Source organism: Homalodisca vitripennis, chromosome 8, assembly GCF_021130785.1.
Source record: "Homalodisca vitripennis isolate AUS2020 chromosome 8, UT_GWSS_2.1, whole genome shotgun sequence".
Lineage (NCBI taxonomy): Eukaryota > Metazoa > Arthropoda > Insecta > Hemiptera > Cicadellidae > Homalodisca > Homalodisca vitripennis.
The window spans coordinates 23,794,024-23,821,847 of NC_060214.1; the positions used below are offsets into that span (position 1 = coordinate 23,794,024).

General features: G+C 32.4%; 2 protein-coding genes across 2 annotated transcripts in view; one reads left to right on the forward strand and one right to left on the reverse strand.

Moving 5' to 3' along the window:
• The window catches only part of LOC124367432, a 91,984-nt gene extending 79,380 nt beyond the window's left edge, over positions 1 to 12,604 (reverse strand). The window contains 2 exon segments of the mRNA XM_046824241.1: positions 8,037 to 8,249; positions 12,401 to 12,604. Coding sequence (XP_046680197.1) covers positions 8,037 to 8,246 — 210 coding nt within the window. The 5' untranslated portion in view covers positions 8,247 to 8,249; positions 12,401 to 12,604.
• Positions 12,605 to 15,900: 3,296 nt separating this feature from the next.
• Positions 15,901 to 27,824, forward strand: part of LOC124367433 (proteasome subunit beta type-6-like) — a 39,493-nt gene continuing 27,569 nt past the window's right edge. Inside the window, exon 1 of the mRNA XM_046824242.1 lies at positions 15,901 to 16,147. Coding sequence (XP_046680198.1) covers positions 16,076 to 16,147 — 72 coding nt within the window. The 5' untranslated portion in view covers positions 15,901 to 16,075. The remainder of the gene's footprint in view (positions 16,148 to 27,824) is intronic.

Here is a 27,824-nt window from a genome sequence, read left to right on the forward strand (position 1 = left end):
GGTATCTTTTTGTTGCTTTGTTGGGAATTGTCAAATAAATATCAAAATAAAATAAATACTATTTTTATTTTAAGATTTTGAACCTCTACTATAATATATGTATTTTATTATACAATTATAAAAGTTTCTATCAAAAACTATTTTGAAACAGTATTTGTTCTCACTCAAAATTAATGTTTCTAAAAGTTATATAAGTTAATAATTCCAAAACCACCTATTAAGAATCACGTAATTTTTGTATACAAGTTAATTCAACTTTTTGTAAAAGTTTGGTAACTGATCAAATATAAGAAAACATAAAAGGATATTTCTATAGCTGTTTTTCTTCCCTTTTATTTAAATCCATGGTTCTAATACATTTACAAGATTCATATTCGCCATGATGTTTTATATTTAGCAGTAACAATTACAAGAAAAGTTAACAAATTAAAATTATTATTTTGAAAATGGCGATAGTAATAGAATTTGCGTGACAATTTTCACGAAATGTGGTATAAGAACAAAAATCTTGTTACTATTCAATAGGCATAAAAACTCATTCATAAAGACACAAAACTCGTTTGTATCTCCTGTTATGATTAGACAAAAAACTAAAAACTTACTTTTTAAATTAATGTAAATCCTAAAAAAAATTACCTTACCTGTGGTTACTCGATAGCAGTAAAACTGTTTTTTATTCAGTCAGGCTTATTTACTATCTGTTTATAACAAGTAGGGTTAAAAGTTTTGTCTTTTTATTAGCTAATTTTTATATTTCTTGACAAATTTTTGTTCTTATAAATCCTTTGAGTTTTTATGAAATTTGGCACTTCAATTTTAAAAGACTCGCCATTTTTACATGTAATAATGTAAATTTTATCCATTTTAAAAAGTAATAATATAAATTTGATTCATTGAAAACCTTATCACTTCAAATTTGGGGTGTGTGAGTTGGTCGGTTTCTTTTAAATATAAAACATTTAGTAAAACACACAAACAGATGCTTGAAAAATTAATCAATTTGGCAATACATTTATAGGAACTTTTTTCGTTTTAGCAAGTTAGGTCGTTTTATTTCCTAAATGTTTAAAAAGAACTTTGAATCGTCCTGTATAAATAAAAAAATTATTCAGTATTTAACAAATAATTACATTACTATAATGTACACACTGATTCATTAGAAAAATGCAAACACACCTATCAAATGTAATTACCTGAATTTTGTTTGGGTGATGATAGTAAAATAAATAGTTCCACAAAAGTCTGAGTTTTGTGACAAAAGTCCACATTGCAGTAGCAGTGGCATGTCACTACACTAGAGTCACAGAACTGTTGCTAGGACCAGGAAATCGTATTAAAATTCTCCCAGTGACCTTGATTACTTTCAAAACCGGGTATTAAACCATTAATTACATTATTACATTAAATTAGTGAGAACTTCGTTGTTTAAAGTCCACTGCTTACAATGGATAATTTTAAAGTATGACATGAATGTTATCACAATTTCCATCATCGAGTATAACAAGATAATCGAATCACCTTAAATGAATACTGTAAGTATTGGTAAAATTTAGTATTGTTATTGTCTGCAACAATTTGAGTTTGATTTAAATAAGCTATAGTACTTGTTACAGAAAGAAACCTAATAAAACAATCTTCTTTAGTGAGCTCACACTAATCTCTGTACTTTATGAATAAACTCACACTAATCTCTGCACTTTATGAATGAGCTCACACTAATTTCTGCACTTTATGAATGAACTCACACTAATCTCTGCACTTTATGAACGAACTCACACTAATCTCTGCACTTTATGAATGAACTCATACTAATCTCTGTACTTTATGAATGAGCTCATATTCATCTCTGCACTTTATGAATGAGCTCATACTAATCTCTACACTTTATGAATGAGCTCACACTAATTTCTGCACTTTATGAATGAACTCACACTAATCTCTGCACTTTATGAATGAACTCATACTAATCTCTGTACTTTATGAATGAACTCACACTAATCTATGCACTTTATGAATGAACTCATACTAATCTCTGTACTTTATGAATGAGCTCATACTCATCTCTGCACTTTATGAATGAACTCATACTAATCTCTGTACTTTATGAATTAACTCATACTAATCTCTGTACTTTATGAATGTGCTCATACTAATCTCTGTACTTTATAAATGAGCTCATACTCATCTCTGCACTTTATGAATGAACTCATTCTAATCTCTGTACTTTATGAATGAACTCATACTAATCTCTGTACTTTATGAATGAGCTCACACTAACCTCTGCACTTTATGAATGAGCTCATTCTCATCTCGGCACTTTATAAATGAGCTCATTCTCATCTCGGCACTTCATGAACGATCTCACACTAATCTCTGCACTTTATGAATGAACTCACACTAATCTCTGCACTTTATGAATGAACTCACACTAATCTCTGCACTTTATGAATGAGCTCATACTCATCTCTGCACTTTATGAATGAGCTCATACTCATCTCTGCACTTTATGAATGAACTCACACTAATCTCTGCACTTTATGAACGAACTCACACTCATCTCTACACTTTATTGAATCTCCCTCAAGAGACACAACCATTACCCCTCTAGATTGAATAATCTGTTAGGCGATCGTAAATCTCATGACGTTTACACATTCCTTCAAAATTGCTAATCAATATAAAAAAATCAAAATTGCTAAAAATGTTTTCGGTGTTAGTTGAATAACACATTTTCTGCGGCTGTGCATTGTACATTATTGGTGATACATCACTTTTGTAGGATTTACATTTTCAATTTTGTGCACTGTGATTGCAGGAATCAATAACATCGCAAAACATATCTTGTCTAGATAGATAGATTCAGTTTTTTAATATTGTTATAAATCATTTTAAAGACCTATGTAAACCAAACACTTTGGTAAACACAGAACCTAATTTCTTTTCATTTTAAAATTCCGGGTGAAAAACTGTGATAAGTAAGTCTTTACATATTATGCCATAACAAATGCAGTTGTGAATATAAAACATTTTTTATTTTGTGTTATTTTGATATACTATATGATAATTTTAGCAAAAAATGTCTCCTTTAAAAAACTCAAAATTATTACAACTGAACTTTTTTTAATGTAGATAATTTTGTTCCAACTTTGCAAAGGAGATTTTGGGAGAGCTGATGCCCGAGTGGTCAAACACATCAGAATTTGGATCAAAGACATCAGAATTTGGATTGTATTTACAGACAGCACAGGTTCAAGTCCTATCCATAATTGTAGCACTTTTTATCAGTACCATCGACCTTGTACTGTATTGTCTCTCTCCCTTAGTCTGTTTGATAAGATATTCCCACAGGCCAGTGGCCCATAAGGAAGGAAATCTTAATAAGGTATCGGTTTCTACTTTTTAAAGATAACTTTTGGATTTGAATTTTTTTTTAAGTGCATTAGCAGATACATTCGAATTAAACATGTTTTTTCAGTATCACTTAAAATGTTTTAAATTTTAAAAAATAATAGAATTTAAAAAAATATAAATTTCATAGAAATATTTAATATAAAATAATAGAAAAATAAAATGTTCATAAATAGAAAATGTAACTTTCAGCCAAATGGTTCAAAATGAACACAAAGGTTAATCAAAATACATATAAAATTTGTATACCGTTATTTTTATTATTATAATACATAATTAATTGATTGTATGGCTTTACCACTATGAACAAATAGATAACTACAATAAAATCATGCTAATACATCTTTTTATGAATAATAATGATCTGCGTCATTAAAATTAGCTGTTTGTACAGCTAAAATAATGAAAGTTTCTTGGAGGTTATTCGTGAAATATTACTTTAATAATCAAAGCTCTTTCAAGAAATTATATAATTAACACAAATAAAAATAACAGAATAGGTAGCGTGAAGTTCATTGTAAAAGTAAAACTATGAAAATTAACAATGTTTGCCTTTACAACTGCATTTATTATGGTATAATATTAGGAATCCATGACTTACATTTACAGATTTCGGCTGCTGTTTTTAAAATGAAAAAATATTTATGTTTCATATTCAAGTTTTTGGTTAAAAAAGACCCTTAATATTATGTACAACATTGTGTACATTGACATATGAAAGAAATCAAGAATAAAACCCCATAACTACATATTTGATTACACCATGTACATAAATAGCCATTTAAATATTTTAAAACTGTTAAAATCGGTGAAACCATTTTGTAATTCAATTAACTGTATTGTTCATGAATTTAAAAATGTTTAATTACAATAATTAAGCAATACACAAAATTACTTCTTGGATCAAAGCCAATAGTAAAGTACAACTAATTGAAGAAAGATTAATTGCTTTAAATTTATATAATAAATTGAATTACTTATGTTACTTTCTTGCTGAATTATTTTTGCTCTGCTCTTTAAATCACTAAAATTTAAAAAAATTTTAGATGGTCAATTTAGTAAAATGGAAATATTGTAAAGAATCCTACCTCCTGCTTGGCTCTGATTGACACAAACAATGAGTCACAGATTCCACTGACCTGACACAGCCTATCACCTACAGAAATATGTGACGCATCATCAATTCTAGGAGTGTAACCTCTGCAATGCTTGCTTCAATAATTGTATCATTTCATTATACACCGTCACCAGGTGAATTCAACCCACTCAGTCAGTACCCATGATATTCTTCTCATGGAGTTTTTCTTCATGGAGTCCTTCTTTATGGAGTTCTTCTTCATGGAGTTCTTCTTCATGGAGTTCTTCTCATGGAGTTTGTGTGGTGGCTAATAAAATTTAATTATTCCAGCAACAAAAACTTCCTATTCCTTAATTTTTCATAAGTGGTTTATTTTTTATAAACTCTAGTAAAATATTTCCTAAATCATACGCATACATTTCCAGACCATTCCTAAAAGTTTTGCAAGCGTCTCAAAAAAATATTAAAAATCTCAAAAAATAAACTAATTTCGATAAACTTGTTTAATTTGTTTTTAATGCAATTGGGTTGTGATATATGTAACAGTTTTGTTATATTTTTAACCATGTAAAAAGATTTGTTATAAACAAAAATGAAAAATATTTTTTTAATTTAAAGTTGAAGTAAATTTTGGTATATACATTTTTCATACATTTTTTCAGTTTCATCATGTGAAAGAGCAAGTAAAACTAAATACAAATCATAAATAATACATTATTGTGTCTTATAATGTAACGTAGCATCGTAATACAAAACAAATATGACAAAAAGGCATTTTGCGTAAACCCATCAAAAGTTCAGAAATAACAACACTACTAGGAGACATTGAAAGACATAAATATCGATAGTTTGATTCTTGGGAAACGCCATAAACCTAAATGGTTATTCAAAACAAATGCATAATATATGAAATAATAATAAAATAAGGATCGTCTACTATGTAGATGCCAGCAATTTATGCATACTTCATATCATCTACTTTGTAGATGCTGCGAACCTGAAAGGGCTAAATTAGTGCACCTGTGTTAACAGATTCTGATCTTCTTGGTGAAATTCTTAAAATCCACCATCAAATTCTTAATGTGAGTTGATGTGAGATATTGACATGAGTATTGTAGTAATTGGGGACACGTCATTACTATTATCAATACTGTTGCAAAATAGTGAATGTTTTGTCAGTTAATAAGTGCTTTCGCTAATTACATGTACAAGCCAATGACGACAATTTTGGTATTTATACGCTAAACTGCACGCATATAATGTAGCAATGTGTATTGTACGTTTTAAAGTGAATAATTATATGTTATGCTATATTTAAGTGTATAAAGCCCCTCATTTATTAATTTGTGTTAAAATTAATTGATTAATGAAATATTAAAATTTTAAAAACTGTCAACTATATTACATTTTTCTCACAGTATTTTGTGCCTAAAATATATAATTGTTGAAGATTCATACAGAAATAAAAAGGACCTATTTTAAAATGTCGTTAATCCAATTTTTAAAACAATTTCAGCAAAGTTATTTAATATTCAAGCATTAGGATTTTGGCAAACAATTAATTTTAACTAAGAAACGTCTGTATTCCAAGAATGAATTTCACATTAGTGACCTAATTAATTTTAAGATTGTCAACATAGTTGTCTAACTACATTTTACTGTAAAAAAATAAGATTTACTGTGACAAGACATGGCCCATATTGAGAGCTGCTGTTTATTCAGTGTTTGTATTGTTGGCTGTTCACTGAGAACCTCAATGTGGGCCATGTCATGCCACAGTAAATCTGCTTTAAATCAGCTGTTTATTATTCGATTTAAATAAATTTGTTGTTATTAGATTTATGATAAAATCCTTTAAAAACGATCATTCTTGTAATTCTTGAGAAAAATTGCAGGTTCTTAAGATATTTAAAATTTAAAAGCTTTAATGGCTGCCATCTTGAAAATGCTAAAAATAATTTCATGATATATTTTTCAGTAACTGGCCTTGTTATCATAAACATTTGGTATAATTTAATTTATCAGTTTTTAAGATATTAATTTTTTTATAAAAAATAGATACAGACAGACAGATGGAAAAATAAGCATCGGAGATGCATGTTCATATGGTGATATATGTTTGTCTTGACCTGAGCAATAACGTGGTATACCTTTGTCCAGAGAGTTAACAAAAAAAATACCTATGTTCTTTATATAACAAAATAGTATTTTCAATTATGAAAAACGATATGAAAACATCAAGACTTTTGAATGCACCATATCTTTACAATGAAACATTTTGTTTGGGCAAAAATAATAGACAAAAATGATAAGGTTTAACATTGCTACATGGGACAAAATTCAAGGTCATAAGGAGCTCATAAATCAATATTTTAGAAAATTAATAAAGTTCATTAATTCAGTACTCATATATTAATAAATTGTAATTATTTTTAAAACCGGTAATATAAATAACAATAAATATAATAAATTATATGTTATAAAAATATAACATAAACATAACATTTAATGTTCAGTGCAACAATGCAACCAGTACAATGTGTATAGAGACACTCAGTACAGACAGACAGACAGATAAACAAGTTGTGTAGGTCAGTAGGTCCAGCAAGTCAATACAGACCATTGACACAAAAGGTCAATAACTGTAGCTCTGTAACCATCAATCTGTGGCAGATCTATTAGCCTATGACCGACCACTGGCTCTGAATAATAATGGTTCACTCAAAGTCTGAATAGTAAATAAGTAAATACAGTATAACAAAAAATATCATCCTGAAACCACCAACTTGCGTTTATGTTGATGAATGTTACTATGATGTTACTAAATTTGCACTGGAGTTTATAAGAAAACTGATACAAAAATGTACTTTACACGACTATTGTCAAAAAGTGTCTACTTGTTTATTCCTATGGTTTAGATATTTTCACAAGAATAAAGCTGATACAGTTCTCAAAAAGTTGAGTTTAAATTCTATATACACAAAAATTTGAATATTTGGAGTTAAAGATATTGTAATTATAATCCTGCCCAAAAACATAGCAGCACTTTTATCAGTACCTTGTTCTGGTATCGACTTTTCCCCTTATTGTATTTACTAAGATACAATAAGGTCTGGTCTTGCACAGACCAGAGAAAGTGGACAGATGAAGGTTTAAAAGGGGTCGGACTCCATTTTTATCTATACAAATCTTGTACTCCTTTTAAAATCATAAGCAAGTAATGAGTTACTAATATACTAGATAGGTCCAGCTCTGGCTACGTCCAGTAGAACAAATTCAGGGACAATATTTTGTTTATCACGTGGATCCTGGACAACATAATGTATTCGAGGTGCAGCACACTTTTGGCCGATTGTGATGTGGGAAAGTACTTGGTAAACTACAACTTTGTGGAGACAAGAACTACAGCTCTTGCTTTCATACATGAAACACATGTGTGAGTCCCTTCCGTGCCACCCTGTAACTCCTTTACCTTCCCTTTCGTCCTAAAGGGGTACAAAAAAACTTAGAAACAAAGTTCAACTATCAAAATTCCGAGGTGGAACCCTACCTTAGGTGAATGTGGGCTGGAACCCTTGTCGGTCGTGTGCAACAGTTGGCTGCTCTTGTCCGTGTACCTGTCCTCCTCCGCCATTTTCTCCTCCAAGTCCTGTGCACTGTGGTATATCGTGAACCTCGACAAGTTTATGTAGTCGCCCTTACTTCGTATCGAGTGTTCTGATATTGTGTCACTGAATACATCCTCATCGTGGTCATCCATTCACTTGAACAATAACAACAGTCAGTTAAAAACAATCTTAGAATATTTTAACTTAAAGGTAGTACTACATCCCCAATGCCAATTTTGACATTGGTTCCAGTACAGTATCGGGAAATGGATATAACTTCACACTAAACACAGTAAGTATAGAAACTGGATCGGGGCACATTGACACTAAACCTAACACTGAAGCTAAAGAACTAAATAAAGAAGCTGTGTCTGGTTATATTGACACTGAATTCAGTATAAAAGCTGGTTTATGTTGAACACTGAATCCAGTAAAATGAGAAAGAACTGGATCTGAGCAGTTCAATGGAGGAGTTTGATATGGAATGTTTAGTAAAGACCCCAGTAGAAAGCAGGGTTCTAGTAAACAATCTGGATCCTGCTCTGCTTTTGAGTAAGCTTTTTATGAAGCAATCTTTATAAATCGGCTACACATTCAGCACAAAATTTAATTTTGCTACTCAACTTTTAAATGTATTAAATATTTACATTCACATATAGGTTTTTAATGTTTTTATTTATTTTAAGACCTTTATCACAGCTACTTCAACTATGAAGCCAGTAGAAAATCTTAATACTTTGGTGATCCAAAAGGTTACAAAATGAGACTATAAATAATTCTGTATTCAAACATCGATAATTGGCTCATAATTTGAAGGTGATTATGGATGTGATAATCTGACATTTTTGTTAGATGTCTGTTTGTCTTTCCCGATCAATATATTGACTTTGTGAATTATCCTACAGTCAAACCGATACTTAAGTGGTTTGGATCCCACGTTAAACTGATTTCTATTCTCTTTGGGTATTAATAAATATTTAGATGAATCAATATTACACAGTATAAAGAGTATATAGATCACACATGTTCATTCTATCCATAACTTAAGACACAAGCATTTAGTTTCAGAAACTCAAACAAGGACTTGGTACTTCCACAGGAATTCTGACTACTCTGATGGATATGTTACCATTAATAGAACATTTATTCAACTCAGAAAGAAAGAAATCAGAAATCAGAAAGTATATTGTCTTTAAGCATTAATCATGCAATTGACAAAGTCATCTTTTACAGTAAGGAATCACAGCTTATCATGAGATACATGTTTTCTCAGTGTGTTAAATCAAATATGAAATAACAAACAGTCAACATAAAAATGCATTCCATATATCTCTTAAAATTAATTGCTGCATAATTCTAAAATACTAAAACTTAACATTACAACAAAGACTTAACAACAATATAACAATGTTTTAGATAAAAAAAAGGTACTTTGGGATTATACCGACCACACCAGTATGAAGAACACAAAAATAGAAATTTATAGAAACAAACATGATAGAACGAAAAAACAACTCTTCAATTACAAAATTACAAACTTACAAGCATTTCCAGGTATTGTGATCGGTATTGTTGTCGCTGTTATCTTATCTTTCTCGAGAATCCTGATTACGGCAGGCCGCGCGGCATCACGTGATTTGCACGGTACATCGTTGCCTTTCCATTACAATTCAATTTATATTTCTGATTAGCCCCTCTAGAATTTGATATTTTACTGATAGGTACTATCTCGAGGGATGTTTTTCTTTCGTCGACATCAGCGCGGGGCAGCACCGAAGGTGCTGCCGAAGCCCGCGCTGATGGCCGGAGGCACTCGCATTTTGGGTGGCGGAATGTGATCAAGAATAAAAACAAGTTTTGAGTGTTTTTTTAATAAAAAGTTTAGTTTGGTAAATGTTTGTTTTTGTTGAATTTTTGTGTTTGGAGAAATGTAGAGGTAAAACACGGAAGTACAACAAAGCGATGCACCAGCTGAACGGGCGGCGAGACTCTGCAATCACGTTATCTACTAGACGCTCGACTTTGACCTCTGTCTGAGGATGGGGAGGGGTTTGCGATAAGACAATTCCTGTTTTATATTGACGAAATATTGTTCTACGCTAATCTAGTAATCAGTAGAAACGAAATGTGAAATAACGATTCATGTCTGGGTGTGGTCGGTATAATCCCAAAGTACCAAAAAAAACTATAAAAAAACAATAACAATGATGAGTAATGCTCGAAAAAGAAAATTTAACAGCAGTAGAGCTAAATGGTAGGTAACAATATAATCAACAAATTATTCAACAACAGTTATTTACTAACAACGAGGACTCAATAAATAAACAACAAGATTCAGACACCTTTCGTATTCTCTAAAAACTACTCTAGACACTAATGTCAATATCATAGGCCAAATATTCGTCGATTGAATAAAAAACAATTTCCTTTAGAAACTTTTTTAGTTTTATTTCAAACTGCTTCAAGGGCAAACACTATAATTCTTTAGGCAATTTATTAAATAATTTTATTTTCATACACACATGACTACATTTAGTCTTTTCTAACCTTACTGGTATTGTTTCGAGAAGGTAGTTTTGCCTAGTAGGATAATTATGTGTTCCTCGTCTTGTAGGAAGAAACTAAACTCTCCAATTCATAATTTATCTTTGTTTGAAAGAAGTCCAATGTACATGGGCATAAAGTTTTTTATGAAATCCCTAATTCTTTCAAAATTCTCGCAGAAAAAAGTTATAATGAAGCTATTAAAGAACTGCTTTTAAAAAAGGCCTAGTATAGTGTTACTGGTATGGAAATTGGAAATTTTAATTAAACCCCAATGTATGTATGTCAACTTAAATTATTTTAAACTTTTTATACCATCCTATCATGTTTGTCTGATATAAATATATAATATAAATTTATAAATATAATAAATAAATATATAATATAAAATATATCTGATATAAATTACATATGGACACTTATGTAATATGAATTAGTATTTTTTTATTTTAATAATATAATTATGACGATCCACGAATTTGTGATTACTTTGTAACATCTATATACGGATTTTATGTGCAAATAACCATTTGAATTTGAAAAAAATTGGGAGACAAAAAAACTCAGTTAGTTCATATCTTCCCAATGATGAGGAAGTGAAAGATTTTTATAAAAAATTGGGTGCTTGGCCAGCAATGGATAAGGAGAGGCCAGAAATGGAAAATATTTAGTTTCAAAATCATTAATACGCCTGAAGTTTATTATTGAAATACTTTTTGTATGTTAAACATTATTTTAATGATGAACTGGAACATACTAATATTTCAATATGTAACAAAACATTTGGGATTGTTAATTGCAGTTTTTTATTTATACCTGAGCTGTTAAACTTCAATTATAAACTCGGAAACTCTATATAATTTGACAAACTCCATAAGTTCAGAATTAAACACGTTTGGGCAGAGTACAATAAGTGGATCCGGTTTTTATATTGCTTGGTATAATCATTGATACTTCATATATCAAATAACAGAACTATCTAACAATATCAAAGTATCTAATATACTAAATTAAAGTCACATGTTTGAAATAAAAAGAATTAATTTAATATGTACCCCATAAATTATATAGCAATCATTACCATTAAACCATAATTAGGAGACTGTATAACAAAACAAATAATATTTTACATTAAAAACCAAGAAGTACACAATTTTATTGTCTTCCAATGCTATTTTGCTTAGTTTTGTGCAGTTAATTATATTAGAAGCATATAATTTTTACATGCTAATGTAACAAATCAGCAATGTTTTTTCAGTTTTATTAAAGTGAATTTTTGGGATTTAAAAGCATTTTTAGCAGTTTAGTGCCTGCCAGGTCATGTACTGCTAATAAGTCAATGAAATGATATGGTATTATATCCTATAAGGATTTTTCTAATATAATCTACAGGATTTAATTACTAAATTCCTTTAATTAGACTAATACTTATATTATCAGGTAAATTCAGATGTTAATAATCCCTTCCATTCTAAATTCTGTAGATGTTGAAATCCCAAAAACCAGGACACTACCCTATTAACCTGTAATTTATTAATAATAGCTCTCATAAGGCATGTAAAAAATACCACAAAAGATTGATATTACATATAAAATAATATCAATAGTGTGGTTGTGGTTGATCATGAGATCATATTTTATTTATAGATCATGAATCATAGTGAAGGCAAACCAGTTGTTAGGCTATATGCAGTCTTGAAAGTAAATAGTAGGATTCACACGTCAACTAAGTAATTTATTTATATATATATTGTGTACTTACATTTCTGTGCTCATAAAAACAAACTTAATATAAAATTGGTTAAAAACAAACTGACCCTAATACAATTATTTAGGTAAACGCGGTTACATTTACCTATATACACGATTAACTTCCCCAACACATGATAGGAATGGTATGAATAGTGAATGAATGAACAGTACAGACGAACAGAGTGAACAACTCTGACAGAAGCAGAACTCTTACTCTGACAGATTATACAATAGACAGCTGTTAGTTTTTTATGTTTTTTTAAAACAGCTGATTTACTCGTAATTATTATGGAGTGAATGACTCAATTGGTTTAATAAATGTATCAAATACTTCCATCAGTTTTGTTGGGTGAGCGTTTACCTGATAATTTGTAATGAACGAAATCCTATGTTTTATGTTTAGTCTGTGCGCACGACAACTGTCGAAAGAGTTGACCTATAGGGTTAAAAGTTTGTGTTGACACTTTGTCTCTACATCGACATTGAAAATGTTACACATTGATCCATTGTAAGTGTTAATTTCTTTCTTTCAAAAAGTAACTCTGATTAAATTGGTATTATGGGTAACCAATAACCATGTTGGCAACGAGAAAACACCAGAATAAACAAATTAGTAAAACAGTGAATGGTGAAAATTAATCGTATGACATATTTCAAAAACTTATCAACACATTTTATGAAGTTACATATGTTTTGCTGAATCGGTTGATTTCATAGCTTGGACATTTTAGCTTAACCTATAATGTCATCTTTAAAGCAAGCTAAACAGCAAAGGTCTTTTTAGTATTGCATCTGCTAACTGGGATTACTGATGAAAATGTGTTGGGCAGAGCTGATAATATGGAAATCCATAACTTCTATTAACTGACTTCTTGTCTCAGGACGATACAACAGTTTTATAATGTGCAATTTACTACTTTACACAACTATCACTCGTATATACTCATACGAGTATTCATGAGTATATACCCGTTTCTTCTGGCGGGATGGATGTATATTTTGCACGGGGAAAAACTTTAATTTTGCATCACGGAACGTCACGCATTTTTATGTTTTCCACATGCTTTCAAAATAGAATGACAGCTTTACCGAAATGTAAACAAACCGTTATATAAACTGTATAACTATGGTTGTATGTTATAAACATATCTGATCTGCAGCAACAAAAATGGTGTTTGTAATCAGCTATGACAGCTTATATATTACTATTATTATTATTTGGATTCAAAGGTAGTAAATATTTATTTATTTTTCAGCTAATAATTGTAATGAAAAAACGAAAACAGTTATTCCGATTTATCCACAAAACCAAACAAATAAAGTGGTGATGAAACCTGTGACAACAGCGAAGCAGAATTTGTAATTTACAAACGGCAGAAAACAGAAGTAAGAGTAAATTAAAATATGGCTGTGAAGTGAAGCAAAGCAAGGCAAAAAGAATTGGTTAAACTACGTTCAAAAGAACTTTCAAGATAGAATTCGCAAAGATATACAGACGTAAAAGAGCAGATCGCTTGAGCAATGTTTATATTCTCAAGCAAGGCAAAACGAATTGACTACATTACGTAAAATGAGATATTTAGAAAGGGTTCTTTTCAGGATATATATTCACAGCCCGTTATGAGAAGTAGCCTTCTGTCGGCAGTCTCGCGACTGCCTTATTTTTTAAGATTTGTTTCTCCTTTTTTAGAAGAAAGTGAACTCGGTTTTTATCTACTTGTGTACATAATATATACAAAGAAACGCTATAATAAATGTATTGATTTTAATATCTAGGTTTGTGGGCTTAAACGTATTTATATTACGTTAATGACGGAAGCTATTTCAATTTCTTTGTGTGTAGGTCTGTATAGTTTTAAATGAGAGGGTTGAATTAGGTGTGAAACTCTGCATCCTACTTCCTCTATATCGACATTGAAAATAGCAAAAGCCAATCCGTTGTAAGTCGGTCTCCTATTCGAGCCAGGGTGTCGTCTGCTGTGGGGTTAACACGGAATGGTCCACATTGACTATTATTAGTTTAACCTGGTTTATAACACTTTTAGTTTTCTTTATTTTATATTTATTCTCCAAATAGTTATTTAGTACATTTAAGCACGTTATAAAGAATTATTATCAGTGCATTTGATAACGTAGTTAATTAATAGACTGATGGTATGGTTTTATGAGCTTTAAAAGGTGAGAAATCGATATTATAATCTCTAGCGAATTTTTTCTTATCATCACACTATAACGATAACAACCATTTTATTGATATTACAACATTAAGTTGTGTTTCCAATGTTAATACTGCATATATAATACAAAAGTGTTGTAATACTATTTGAATGATAAGTCTATTTCATTTGAATTATTCATTTAAGACATTACTGTAATTTTACAATCTTTTATTTATCTAAACAATATTTTATTTATAGTCAGATAAAATTAGGGTTCTTTACAGACTAAATTCACGATATGGAATAATTAAAATCTGTATTGTCTATGAGTTCGTAGATAACAATGATCGAAATGATATTAATAAACTAATCCGGTTTTACTGAACAAAAAAAAAACCAACTGATACCTATGCCAATTTACTAACGTCTAGAAGTTTTAATGCTTTTTGGTTCAGGTGGCTCTGCAACGACATTGATTTTTTACTTGAGCTATATTCGTGCATTTGACGAAGTTAACGCCTTCACTGCGACACTAGTCACGTACCGACTTTAGGACAACCGATGTGTAAGCCATGTATACCGCAGTCAATGTGTCAAACTGCTATACGTCTACAGCTATGTAATTCGTAGTTAACGCCTTCACTGCGCTATTACCGAGAAAACTACATTCTTACTTCAGGATTTCTCCCCACTGTCTCTAAACAATGCAAATGCTACTGAAATCAATGGGACTATCCAATCTAATATCATGGAATTCTGCAAAGAAATTAGAATTATTTCATAGATGTCTTTACGAACTAATTTATTACCTCACTCTATATATTTAGAATTTCTACGGTATGTTTAGTACGTGATGTAATACCCTAAGTTAATTTGGCAAATTAATGGTGTGCGGCAAGATCAACTACCGGGAGCTCGTCCCTACGAATAACTACTTACAGTTTCACTCTTTAACTGCAGGGTTCCAAAATGCTGTCATTAAACTTAGTCAAAAATGATCAGACTAATTGGAAATTATTTCCAAAACCCAAGATTTGCCATTCCATTTATCATAGATATTCCTATAATGTCCCTGTTATGTAGCAAGAAGCTGCTGCGAGTAATAGTTGTAAATAAAAGTGTTTTGTTGTGTTAATATTTCGTTACGAGCAAACCTGGTATTTGACTGAATCGAAATAAAGTATGCATAGTATGATAGGTGAAAAACTCTAATTTATTCTCAAAGATATGTTAACATATACTTTCACCTCTCTGATGGAATACTGTAATTAATACTTAGTGAAAGTATAACCTATAAACAAGCCGCTGTGCGGGTTTCAGACAGTAAACATATATTGGTAGTCGGTGGAGAGTGGTGAAGTTGTTAGTTTTGGTTTTTGTCTAGATCAGCGATCTGCATCAGTGCAAGTCAGCAAGTCATCTTGTAATTAATTGATACATGAGTGTTGAGGCCAATTTGTAGTTGTGGTTTATTAATTTAGCTTTTGTTATTCATTTTTTACACATCCGATTTATAAATTGTATCAATGGCAGTATTAGTTGAATCAAAGTCGTTTTCATCGAAACCCGATTGGTTCATGGAAGCCGAAAGCACTGGTGTAAGTTTTATTTGTAATTTTCTCAATAAAATGAATGATCCACCTTAGGTCAAGTCCAAATTGGATGGATATTTCTGAAAGTGACTAATGAGAATTATATTAACCCTAGAACTGGTGGTCATTTCATCCTGTAGTGTCGGGCTGTTTTGGAGCTTCGCGGCTGTTTTGGAGCTTCGCGGCTGTTTTGGAGCTTCGCGCAAGGTTTTTTTAAAAAAATTATTAAAAATATAAAATAAAAGCAATATAAATAAGAGTATATATTTTTGTGTTCAGAATGAAACGTAGAATTGCACTATATTGTAAAATTAACCATCAAAAATTTTCTAATAAACACTTTTTTTAATCAAATATAAAATTTATGAAAAATATTTCTTAAATTTGGGGGGGACCATACCTAGCAAATGAAGTTATAGTGAGAAATATTTATAAGTGAGATAGCCATTCTGTGTCAAATTTTATCTAGTTTCAGAAAAACATAAACGTTATACACATTTATGAAAGCATCATAAAGCTATAGAACAAAAAGCAGCGATGCGTATAAATTCTGAAAATCGGGTGTACACGTAAGACTTTGGTAAAACAAGTTTTTCAAATACATTTATCTATGAATACATGTTATTTTGCATATTTTATTACTTAGAATAAAATAGAATGGTAATTATCATATTAACCGCCGGGGCGGAAAAATACGAGTTTTGCGTTCTTAACTTATTGGAATCGTCCTATATAAAAAAAGTATAAGGTTTGATGGGGTGGAAATGAGAAATAACGAAGTTCTAGAAAATAAAAAATTAAATAACTTTCCAGTAATATCTCCATGTTCTACATCCACGTCTAGCGTCACGTGACCTTTTGTGGCCAATGATTGAACCTCGTGATGACGTCATCGGTTGCGCCGCCATCTTTGCAAACGTAAATGAGAAATTACAGAAATGAGCAGAATTTTGTTCAAAATTAATAATGTTTTTCTTAATTTCGAGAAAAAAATTAATTACGAGTGCCTCCGGCCATCAGCGCGGGCTTCGGCAGCACCTTCGGTGCTGCCCCGCGCTGATGTCAATAAAAGAAAAACATCCCTCGAGATAGTACCTATCAGTAAAATATAAAATTCTAGAGGGGCTGATCAAAAATATAAATTGAAATGTAATGCAAAGGCAATTATGTAAAGTTTAAAAACTAAATAAATCATGAAAAACTCAAATATATAGATGGATATTAACAGAGAACACTTACCATTAGTGTGTTGGCGGATATAGCTAAACAGCAGCAACAAAAAAGTGGTCTATCACAACGAAACGACACAGTCTCCCGGTTTAAAAAACACCACTCGACCGCACGACGAACAAATACACTCATTTTTAAAAATGCCCTGTTCTATTAAAAAAGAGATAATTTCGTTTCGGTCAAAACGTAAGCTCTTTACGTGCCCTACGAAACACTCCGACACACACAATTCACTAGGGTTGGTTGAACTAGTGGATGGTTGATTCATCATTGTAAACTCACTCACTCAATCCGACCTACTGAACACGATATCTTGTGTAGAACTGACCTATGCCCCGGACAACTCAGATAACAGGTATGCTATCAGGCTGCTATCAGTCCCGGCCGCAGATAATATTCAAGTAAACAGATTATCCAGACACAGCACACAAACTGAACATTAAAACATTAGAAACTTTACCACTTATCAATATACCCCCTAAAATCATGTTATTTGTCATTTGCACCCCCTAGTACTATATATATTTTTTGTTCAGGAGGGTGAGCAGAATACGTTGGTAACGTCAAATTCGTGATTTGCCGCCCCGGCGTTTAATCTTACTGGTACCAATAGAATATACAGTAGTAATGAAATAATTACCATAAATTATTTTTTGAAAAGTAAAAAAAGTTAAATTTTGCCATTATTCAAAACTTTTGCGAAAAATTTTCATTCAGCAAAATATAAAATAGTTTCTAAAGCTTGTACTATATCAAAATTTATAAATTTATGGTTTATAAGTAATAGGAAATATTATGTAGTTAGAAAACTATAAATATAACTAAAGATATTAAAAAAAATAGAGAATAACCCAAACCGTTATTATATATAACCAAAGAAATTACAGGAAATATATATTTTATTGTGAAAACTATCTATTTACCAAAAATAAATAGTTACTTCAGAGCTAAAAGAGTGCTATAAATAACGTTTAGTAAGTGAAAACAATAACAAACTATGTGAAATGAATTTTAGCCAAGTCATTTTGCCATAGCCTACACAGAGCCGGTAATTTCTCAAACATATTTCAGTGAATAGAAATTGATTTATTCTAAAATATATATGTTTACACTACTACGACATCAAACAACACACTACACATTAAATACGACACTAAAACACGCGTAAAACTATTAAAACTTACAAATATCCACAGCTCGGCACGAAAGTGATACAGAACGGCAGCGGCAATATGGCGGTCACAACAAACGGCGTCGCGTTTTCTTTTACGTTCAAAATAACAAGCTTGCTACGTCATAACCATAATACAAAGAGGAATAAAACTCATCTGTTCCTTAGCATTTTTCTTCCCGAATCCAATGGTGCATGAATTATATCGATACGTTACCGGAGTATATTATAAAAAGTAATTATAGGAGGGAATGTTTGATCGACAAAATTTTGACGGTTAATACCACAAAAGCGGCATTAACCGACATAATTATGTCGATTAACAGTTCTAGGGTTAAATAACAATCTCACATCAGCTATCTAGTCAATTTGAATTTTTTGACAAAGACAAAAGTTGGGGATTGAAAAATATTAAATAACAATCTCACATCAGCTATCTAGTCAATTTGAATTTTTTGACAAAGACAAAAGTTGGGGATTGAAAAATATTAAATAACAATCTCACATCAGCTATCTAGTCAATTTGAATTTTTTGACAAAGACAAAAGTTGGGGATTGAAAAATAAATGACTCAGTTAAAAATTATGTAGGGCTATTCATTTTGAAAAACCTAATTAATCACTAATTAGCCTACTGCTATTTAGATTTATAACTTAAAATAACCTAGGCCTATAGCATAGAATGTATACATATATATATATAAGGTGCCAATCCCAGTAGGCCTAGTATAGAGAGTGAAAATCAAATGTAAGCAGTCTTAACCCTAGATCTGATGTGGACACCATCCGGGGTAAGGTACGATAAGCGGACCCGGTTTTTTATATCGCCAATTGGCAAACGATATTACTTAATCATAACCATCGATATAATCAATCGATACTGATTATTTTGAACAATTAACTTTTAATTATCTGTATCAACAGCTGTAAACACTTTCAAATAATACTCGTAATGTAATATTTCAATTTTATATAAGTAACATTTGATTATTAAAAATGGCAGGCAATTTTAGAAAACTACATGACATTGCTTTGAAAGATAAGACATTTTTTTCGTGACCTCAACATGTGGGACTCGTAACGAAAAACCCATTAAGGTACGTGAAATTTGTGGGAAAGAAACAACTGTAACTGTGAGAGGAGCAAATATGGTCGTCTTCAGTTTTCCTAATTTTGGTTAGCCTATAATAATTTGTTTGATCACTGTAAATATTAAATTCATATTTTAATTTAAAATATATGATTGTTATTGAGGACTATAGATACTTTTATATGGATTGATAGTCTAGGATTTGAGATGCGAATATTAGGTATCGATGATTACATTCTTCGATATAAAAAATTGTGGGTCACTACGCTTAGACATACTTCAAGTGTAACAAAACGAAGAACTGGAGTCCCACGGCCCATTAGATCACCTGAGAACATTGAGGCTGTGAAGGCTTAGATATTGTGATCACCACGGCATTTAGTGCGCACACGTGTCTGCCCTTGGACTTTGCAATCGTTCTGTGAGGAGAATTCTCCACAAAGACCTACATTATTCCATCCATACAAGATGGCGATTGTGCAGGAACTGTCAGAATGTGACTACAATAATCGGAAGAACGTGTGTGAGGTTCTTCTGGATGTCGTTCTTGAGGACGCTATTGTGTTGTTTAGTGATGAAGCCCATTTTCATTTGTGTGGGTCTGTGAATAAACAAAACATGCACTACTGGGCTGACACCAATCCTCGAGAATTGCATGAAAGGCCTTTGCATTCACCTAAAGTGATAGTGTGGTGTGCAATTTCCTCATCTGCAATTATTGGTCCCTGATTTTTTTGAAGGAAAATGAAGTCGCAGTGACAGTGAATTCGGGCCGGTATGTAAACATGTTACAGGATTTTTTTTCCCAAGGCTAGATGAGTTGGATTTAGGGGACATTTGGTTCCAGCAAGATGGTGCAACGGCACACACCGCAAGAGCATCGATGGTTGTTTTGAGGGAACACTTCCCAGAATGCCTTATCTCAATCAGGGGTGATTTACCATGGCTGGCTCGATCTTCCACATTTGTCTCCTTGTGATTTTTTTCTGTGGGGGTTTTTGAAATCCCATTTTTATGTGAACTGTCCAAGCACCTGTACCGTTTTTATAGCACATATATTTTAAATTTATATGGAGCAAATACTTTATAAATTAAACAACTTTTCGGAAATACTTGCTTTATTCCGAAATTTAAGTTCACCCAAAAGTTTACAAACTTTTGATTCAATTTTCTTCAAATGTCACTCAATCGAACAAATCTAATTAAGAGTCTGATTAAAAGATATTAAAATTAAAATTAAACTAAAAATGTATACTTCTCCAAAAATGGTTTAAATTAACAAAACAAAATAAAAAGTTCTCTTCTCAAAATACTCAAAATTAATATAACACAAAACTTGATATTTACTTTATGACCAAAATTTAATTCACAATACTTCAAAAAATTGAATTAAATTTCCAGACTCTGAAAGATGGGAAACTTTAGAAATTTTAATTACAGTATTATAAAATAAAAGATATTAACTATACGCTGGTACGGGACTTACTACTTTGAAGATTACGGAGGCAGATCGCAAAATAAAACGCACTAAAATTTTAAATACTTGAACTTGAATTTACACGCGATAAATAATTACTCTAAATCCCAACTATAGGGTTAGAGGAAGAAAACTTCAGCTTCGACCGGTACACCTTCTCGTCGTGGCTTCAAGACTCGACTGACTACTTCTGACCCTCTCCAGGCTTGCCGGGTCGGAACGTAGACCGATCAGCTGATTACCGGTTCAACTAAACAAACAATGTCCACGCACCGCGTCTAGTTAACAGGAGCCTACTTCCTACCGCGATTCAGCATAAAGAATTAGAACTATGGTACATATTTTCCCTAGCCCGAAGCTGCAATCACGGTAGGAACCTAAACCTTTAAACACTCATCCCGGACTAAGTACAATAATATCCCTCCACATGCACACTTTTAAATAACAATTCTTTTGTACTTATCACTACGTGGAGGCTGTGATGTGTAGTCCGAGGGGTGATGTGGTAGGAGTGTCCGACGTCCAGTGTGGCTCCCCAGGTAGCCATCGCAGAGGGATGTGGTAGGTGAGGAGTCGAGGCAGGTAGCTTCTCCAATGATTGTGCGGCCGGTGCAGTGCGGTGGCCTCGTTGATCTCGTGGTTGGCTGGCTCTGGTTCGCTAATAGCACTGCTACCTGCTCCTCCAATCTAATAACAATTTCAGCCAGCGAGGCTTTGAGCTCTTGGAGGACATTCCTTTTTACAAAATATTCCCTCCGTATAATTGTATGGCTGTCAGTCTTTCACGGTGTTCTTATTGTACGCCTGCGCCAGTGTCACGAATGTAAACCATTACCAGATGTTGTTAATTACAATACAATCAATTTACAGGGATTACAATGGCACAATAATCAATTTTTTTACACACAATAAACCTCATATAGTGATAAAAAAACAATATTACCCTGTCCTTCTACATTTGAAGGAACAGGGAAGAAATATCACTATCAATACAACTCATTGTACACCAAAAAATATTACCCTGTCCTTCTCTATTGGAAGGAACAGGGGACAACAACACCACAACATTACCAAAATTACCCTGTCCTTCTACATTTGGAGGAACAGGGAAGAAATATATCTCATGATATATCACAATACCTCTGTGTATTAATTTCATACACCATTAATGCCATTCATTGTCCCTGAAAATTACATGGTTATCACACACTTACACTGGCATTTTATATTATGACTTCTCATCTTAGCCATACAATTGCTGAAATAAAAAAGTCGTCACATCACCCTTTTATATTCCAATATTTATTTGTATTATTATAATAAACTACTGGACTCTCATACTTAACTTGTTTTGTGTTTTGGGCCAAATTAATACATAAGTATATAATCAATTCTTGAAGTTAATTTAGAAATAAATTATATTGTCATTTTATTGTTTTTAGACCCATCTTCAATTCCTTTTCAACAATATAATTGTCCTGAAAATAAAACATACTGACCTTTGCCCCGGGCTAATGTTTATTGAGTTCTCAACTTTCACTTTTAGTACTTTAACTTTAATTGTGAAACATGTACTTTCTTCACTGATCTTTCATCCTTTATATCCTGAACTATAAAGGTCACTTCTGTTAATTTATATATAATCCTGTAGGGTCCACAAAACCGGTTTGCCATTTTTGCCTGAAATTTTTCCGCTTTGTTACTCAGCCAGTGTGTCTTCACGTATACAAGGCTTCCAACTTTGAATGGGTGTTCACATTCCTTATCACTATAGCCTGCCCTCTTCCTGTTAGCCGAAATGGACTTTTTTAAGTTTAACACAGTTCTTTGAAACCTATCCAAATTATCCGGCTTTGACACATCACAGTCCAATAAATCATTAATGTTCCATCTGTTGGTCAATTCCAAGTTAGGCCTATTTCCGAACATAATTTCGTATGGTGAATTTTTAGTAGCTTCCGAGGTCGCACAATTTATCGCTAATTGTAATTCAGTTAATTTGGTGTCCCACTTAGTTTGATCCGAATTAAAGTAAATTTTTAACATCTGTTTTACTGTCCTCAACTGACGTTCACTTTTGTTTCCCTGTGGTACAAATGGAGTTACAAATTGATGATTGATTCCCCGGGCGAATAAATAGTTCTTTAGTTCGACACTTCTAAAACACTGTGCATTGTCCGACACTATATTTTTGCAATATGCAAAATTTTTAAAAATTTCACTTTCTAATACTTTTATTATTGATTTACTTTTCGCGTCTTTTATCGCACTTAAAAATACCATTTTTGAATGGTCGTCAAGTACAATCAGGATATTATTATTTCCACTACTAGACCTGGTTAAAGGGCCAAAAATGTCTATGTACAATTTATCCATGGGCCTAGCTGATACACCAGAAATCAGTTTGCCATGATAAACCTTACCGGTTTTCGCTAACGCACAAGCTTCGCACATTTTTACCTTGTCTTTTATCAGCCCGGCAAGATCCGCATGGTAAAATAAATCGCATATCTTTCTGGTAGTTTTTAATATTCCATAGTGGCCCCCGATTTCCGACTCATGGTAATACTTAAACACCATATCTACTAAATGTTCTGGTAGACATATCTTTGGCTTACTAGTAGGCTTACTTCTATACATCACAACTCCCTTACACAAGAAATATTTTTCAGAGTTAGTACCACCTTTTATACTATTATATATTTTTCGTATTATATTGTCCTGGGTTTGGTGAACCTTAAAGTCCGTATAAGCTAGTGGAAAATTACCTACGCTATTTACAAATACACTATTTACATTTTCCTAAGATTCTAGCAGTGTCGTATTTAAAAGCATTTCCGTCCCTAAAATTTATTTCAAATATTAATTCCTTTTTGAGCAACAGATCCACATGCGCTAGCTCCATTTTTATTTTAAAATAATTTTCTTAAAATAAATCAAATATTCCAAACTCACAATATTATTTTAAGTCCTAAGTCTTACTCAATACACAAAATTATGCAGGTTTATACACAATGTTCAAGTTCATACAAGTCTTATACAAGTTACACACACTTTCATGAATTATACAAGTTTATACCAGTTTACAAGTTCTTTCCTGTAAATAACCTGTTGTACAAGTTTATGCTCAAAAAGAAATAGCAGAGTGGCGCAAATTATGTACCGTTTTTATAGCACATATATTTTAAATTTATATGGAGCAAATACTTTATAAATTAAACAACTTTTCGGAAATACTTGCTTTATTCCGAAATTTAAGTTCACCCAAAAGTTTACAAACTTTTGATTCAATTTTCTTCAAATGTCACTCAATCGAACAAATCTAATTAAGAGTCTGATTAAAAGATATTAAAATTAAAATTAAACTAAAAATGTATACTTCTCCAAAAATGGTTTAAATTAACAAAACAAAATAAAAAGTTCTCTTCTCAAAATACTCAAAATTAATATAACACAAAACTTGATATTTACTTTATGACCAAAATTTAATTCACAATACTTCAAAAAATTGAATCAATCAATCAATTCATTTATTGCCAAAAACATAACATGCATAGGCACTCGTCAAGAAAATTATAATATCCTAACTTAAAGTATAGACTACTGACAGATCAAACACAACAAGACCAAATCAATATAACAGGAGTGATCTACAATTTATTATCCTCAACGTATTCCCGGACACTGTAATATTCTCTCGAAATAAGAAATTTTTTCAGACGATTTTGAAATTCCCTATCGTCCACAACAATTTTCAAGCAGGATGGCAAAGAGTTAAAAAGGCGGATGCAGGAGTAAAGACTTTGTTTTTCAAAAAAAGATGTTTTATGGCAGGGTAGGATTAGGTTGTTTCTTTTTCTTAAGGAGTAATTATGGGCTGGATTAACGTTGACTGAAAAAAGGTGGGGATACTTTTTGTAAAAAGAAAGACACTGAAGGATATAAATGGATGGGAACGTAAGGATATTATTACTGCGAAAGAAACCTCTACAAGACTGGGAATGACTCAACTTGAAAATAATCCGTATAGCTCTTTTCTGGAGACGAAAAACATATTGAGTTTTCTTACTCTCGTATCCCCATATAGAGACTCCATAGCCAAAGTCAAAGTCAAAGTCAAAGTCAAAGTGTTTATTTGTCAATTAACAATTAACATTGCATGACAATGGTCAATAATTTACAATAATAATAAAAACAAAAGATAAAATATAACTAAACATCTTATTTGTACATTAGATAATCTCTTACAGAGTAAAACTCTCCCATCAATCAAAAAACACTTAAGTCTTTTTCATAAATTTGCTAACAACAGTTTCTGCTTTTATTTCCAGTGGGAGACTATTAAATAATTTGATTGCTGAAAAATATAACTGGTTTTCAAAAAATGAGGTACGGTGTTTTGGTACAGGTATACAAGATGGAGTTTCTTAAGTTGTAATGAGTTAGGAAAATCAGAGGTAAAAATGTGCATATTTTTCTTAAAGAAGGTTAAGGTTTCGAGTATGTATAGGCTTGGGAATGTAAGAATTTTGTTTGATCGGAAAAAACCCCTGCATGATTGACTTCTTGCCAAGCCCTAATACAATCCTTAGAGATTCTTCTGCAAACGAAAGATGTATAGGGTCTTTGTGTTTTCAGAGCCCCATATTGGAAAGTCCATAAGCAAGATGTGGGTAAATGCACCCATAATAGCCAGCCAGAAGAATTTCAGTACTAGAAAAACTGGAGAGTCTACGTAATAAAAATATGCCGCTGCATAATTTCCCACACACACCTTGTCCATGTGAAGGTGAAAGTTCAGGCTTGAGTCCAAAATCCCACACCCAAGAAGTTTGTAAATTGTGACGAGTTAATAACGGAATCGCCTAAAATAATGGATGAACTTCCACTATCACCATTCATGGGTGCTCTAATATTAAAAATCCAGGAATGTCGTCTTTGCAGTGTTCACAGTAGTAAGGTGATTTTCTTCCATCCATTGAAGAAGACAGCTGCCTTGTACAAAAATATCATATTCCAGGTTTTCCCTATTTTTATGTGACATATTGAAAGATGTGTCGGTCAGCAAATAAGCACAGATTTCCTCCGCCCACACTAGATGAGATGTCATTAACAAATAATAGGAATAAGACTGGGCCAAGGACAGAGCCTTGGGGTACCCCTGACTTCACTGTTTTCACAGAGGGATACTCGATGACTCAAGCAACCAGAGTGGTCAACAAAGGGAATTTCAACTACCTGGCTACGCCCCATCAAATATGAAGACACCCAGTCAAAATGCGGCACCCCTAATTCCAAGGTTTTGTATTTGTAGTTTGCATAACAAGAGCCCATGATTGACAACATCGAACGCTTTTCGGAGATCCAAGAAAACACCAAACGAATGCTGACGTTCATCCTAGGCAATAGAAACATGATTGATGAAGTCAAAAACGGCATCAAGTGTCGAGAAGCCACGTCTGAAAGCCAAATTGCTTTTCAAAAATGACATTATTATGCGATAAAAACGACAGTAAACGAACAAGATACAGCTTTTCCAAGACTTTTGAAAACGTTGATAGGATAGATATAGGCCTATAGTTTTCGATGTCATATGGGCTTCCCTTTTTCAGTAGTGGTTTAACTATTGCTTGCTTTAGAATACATGGAAATACACCACTTTCGAAGGTAGCATTCGCAATGTGGGCCAAAGGCCAAGCCAGCTGCTCAGCAACATCCTTCAGAAGGCTAGAAGACATTCCCATCAGCCCCTGAGGTGTGGCCGGGCTTTAAGGATTTTACTACTGCGATTACTTCCCGAACATCTGTTGGCCAACAGGAAAAGTGAAGGTACAAACTGTCCGCATCGCATGACACACTCGTTGTGGGTCGTCAACATTCCAAGAACCGCCTCCAAGACGTTCGCCCATCTGGGTGAAGAAAGAATTAAAACTGACATGGAGATAACAGTCGGATCGACCACTAAGGAACCACTTTCATTCTTAATGGGAGTAACAGGTAAAATCCTTAGACTTTTTGTTGGGCTGAATGTCCTTAATGATGTTCCAAACGGCCCTGTTTTTGTTCTTGGCCTTTGTGATGTGTTTATAAACCAACCCAACCTTAGCAGAGCGAACTCTAGTCCGAAACTGTTTCTTAAGATCACAGTAAGATTTTCGCAAGGGATGTCCAGAAACCAAGGTGTTTCGTCAGAGAATACATAGTGATCACCTTCTCTTGGAGGTGAAGCAAATCTTTATTGAAAACCACCTTCGTAAAAGATTTGGTTTTCTGGTATTTTTACCTTCTTTATAGGAGCAATTAAATTAAAATAATATGAGAAAGTAGATAGGAAAAGTGAGAACTTGGAGTTCACATCTTGTGCACTAAGAACATTAGCCCACATTTCATTTGCCAAACAAGTGTCTTAAAACATGGATGCTGTTATCTGAATTTTGACGTTTGAGTTTGAACTTAGGAGTATTTATCATAGGAGACACATTAACCTTGAGATCACCAACCTGAGCATGGTGGTCCGATACTGCCGTTTATGACAACTTGAGTGGACCAGCTCACTTGGACTGATGTTCGTTAAAGATGTTGTCAATTAGTGACGTAGACCCATTTAAACTCCCTGGTATACGATTTTACTGTATCTCTAAGCCCAAAAGAAGTAATGAGATGAGACAGTTGTCTGGCAGTTTCATTATCAGAACACATGTCAATATTAAAATCAC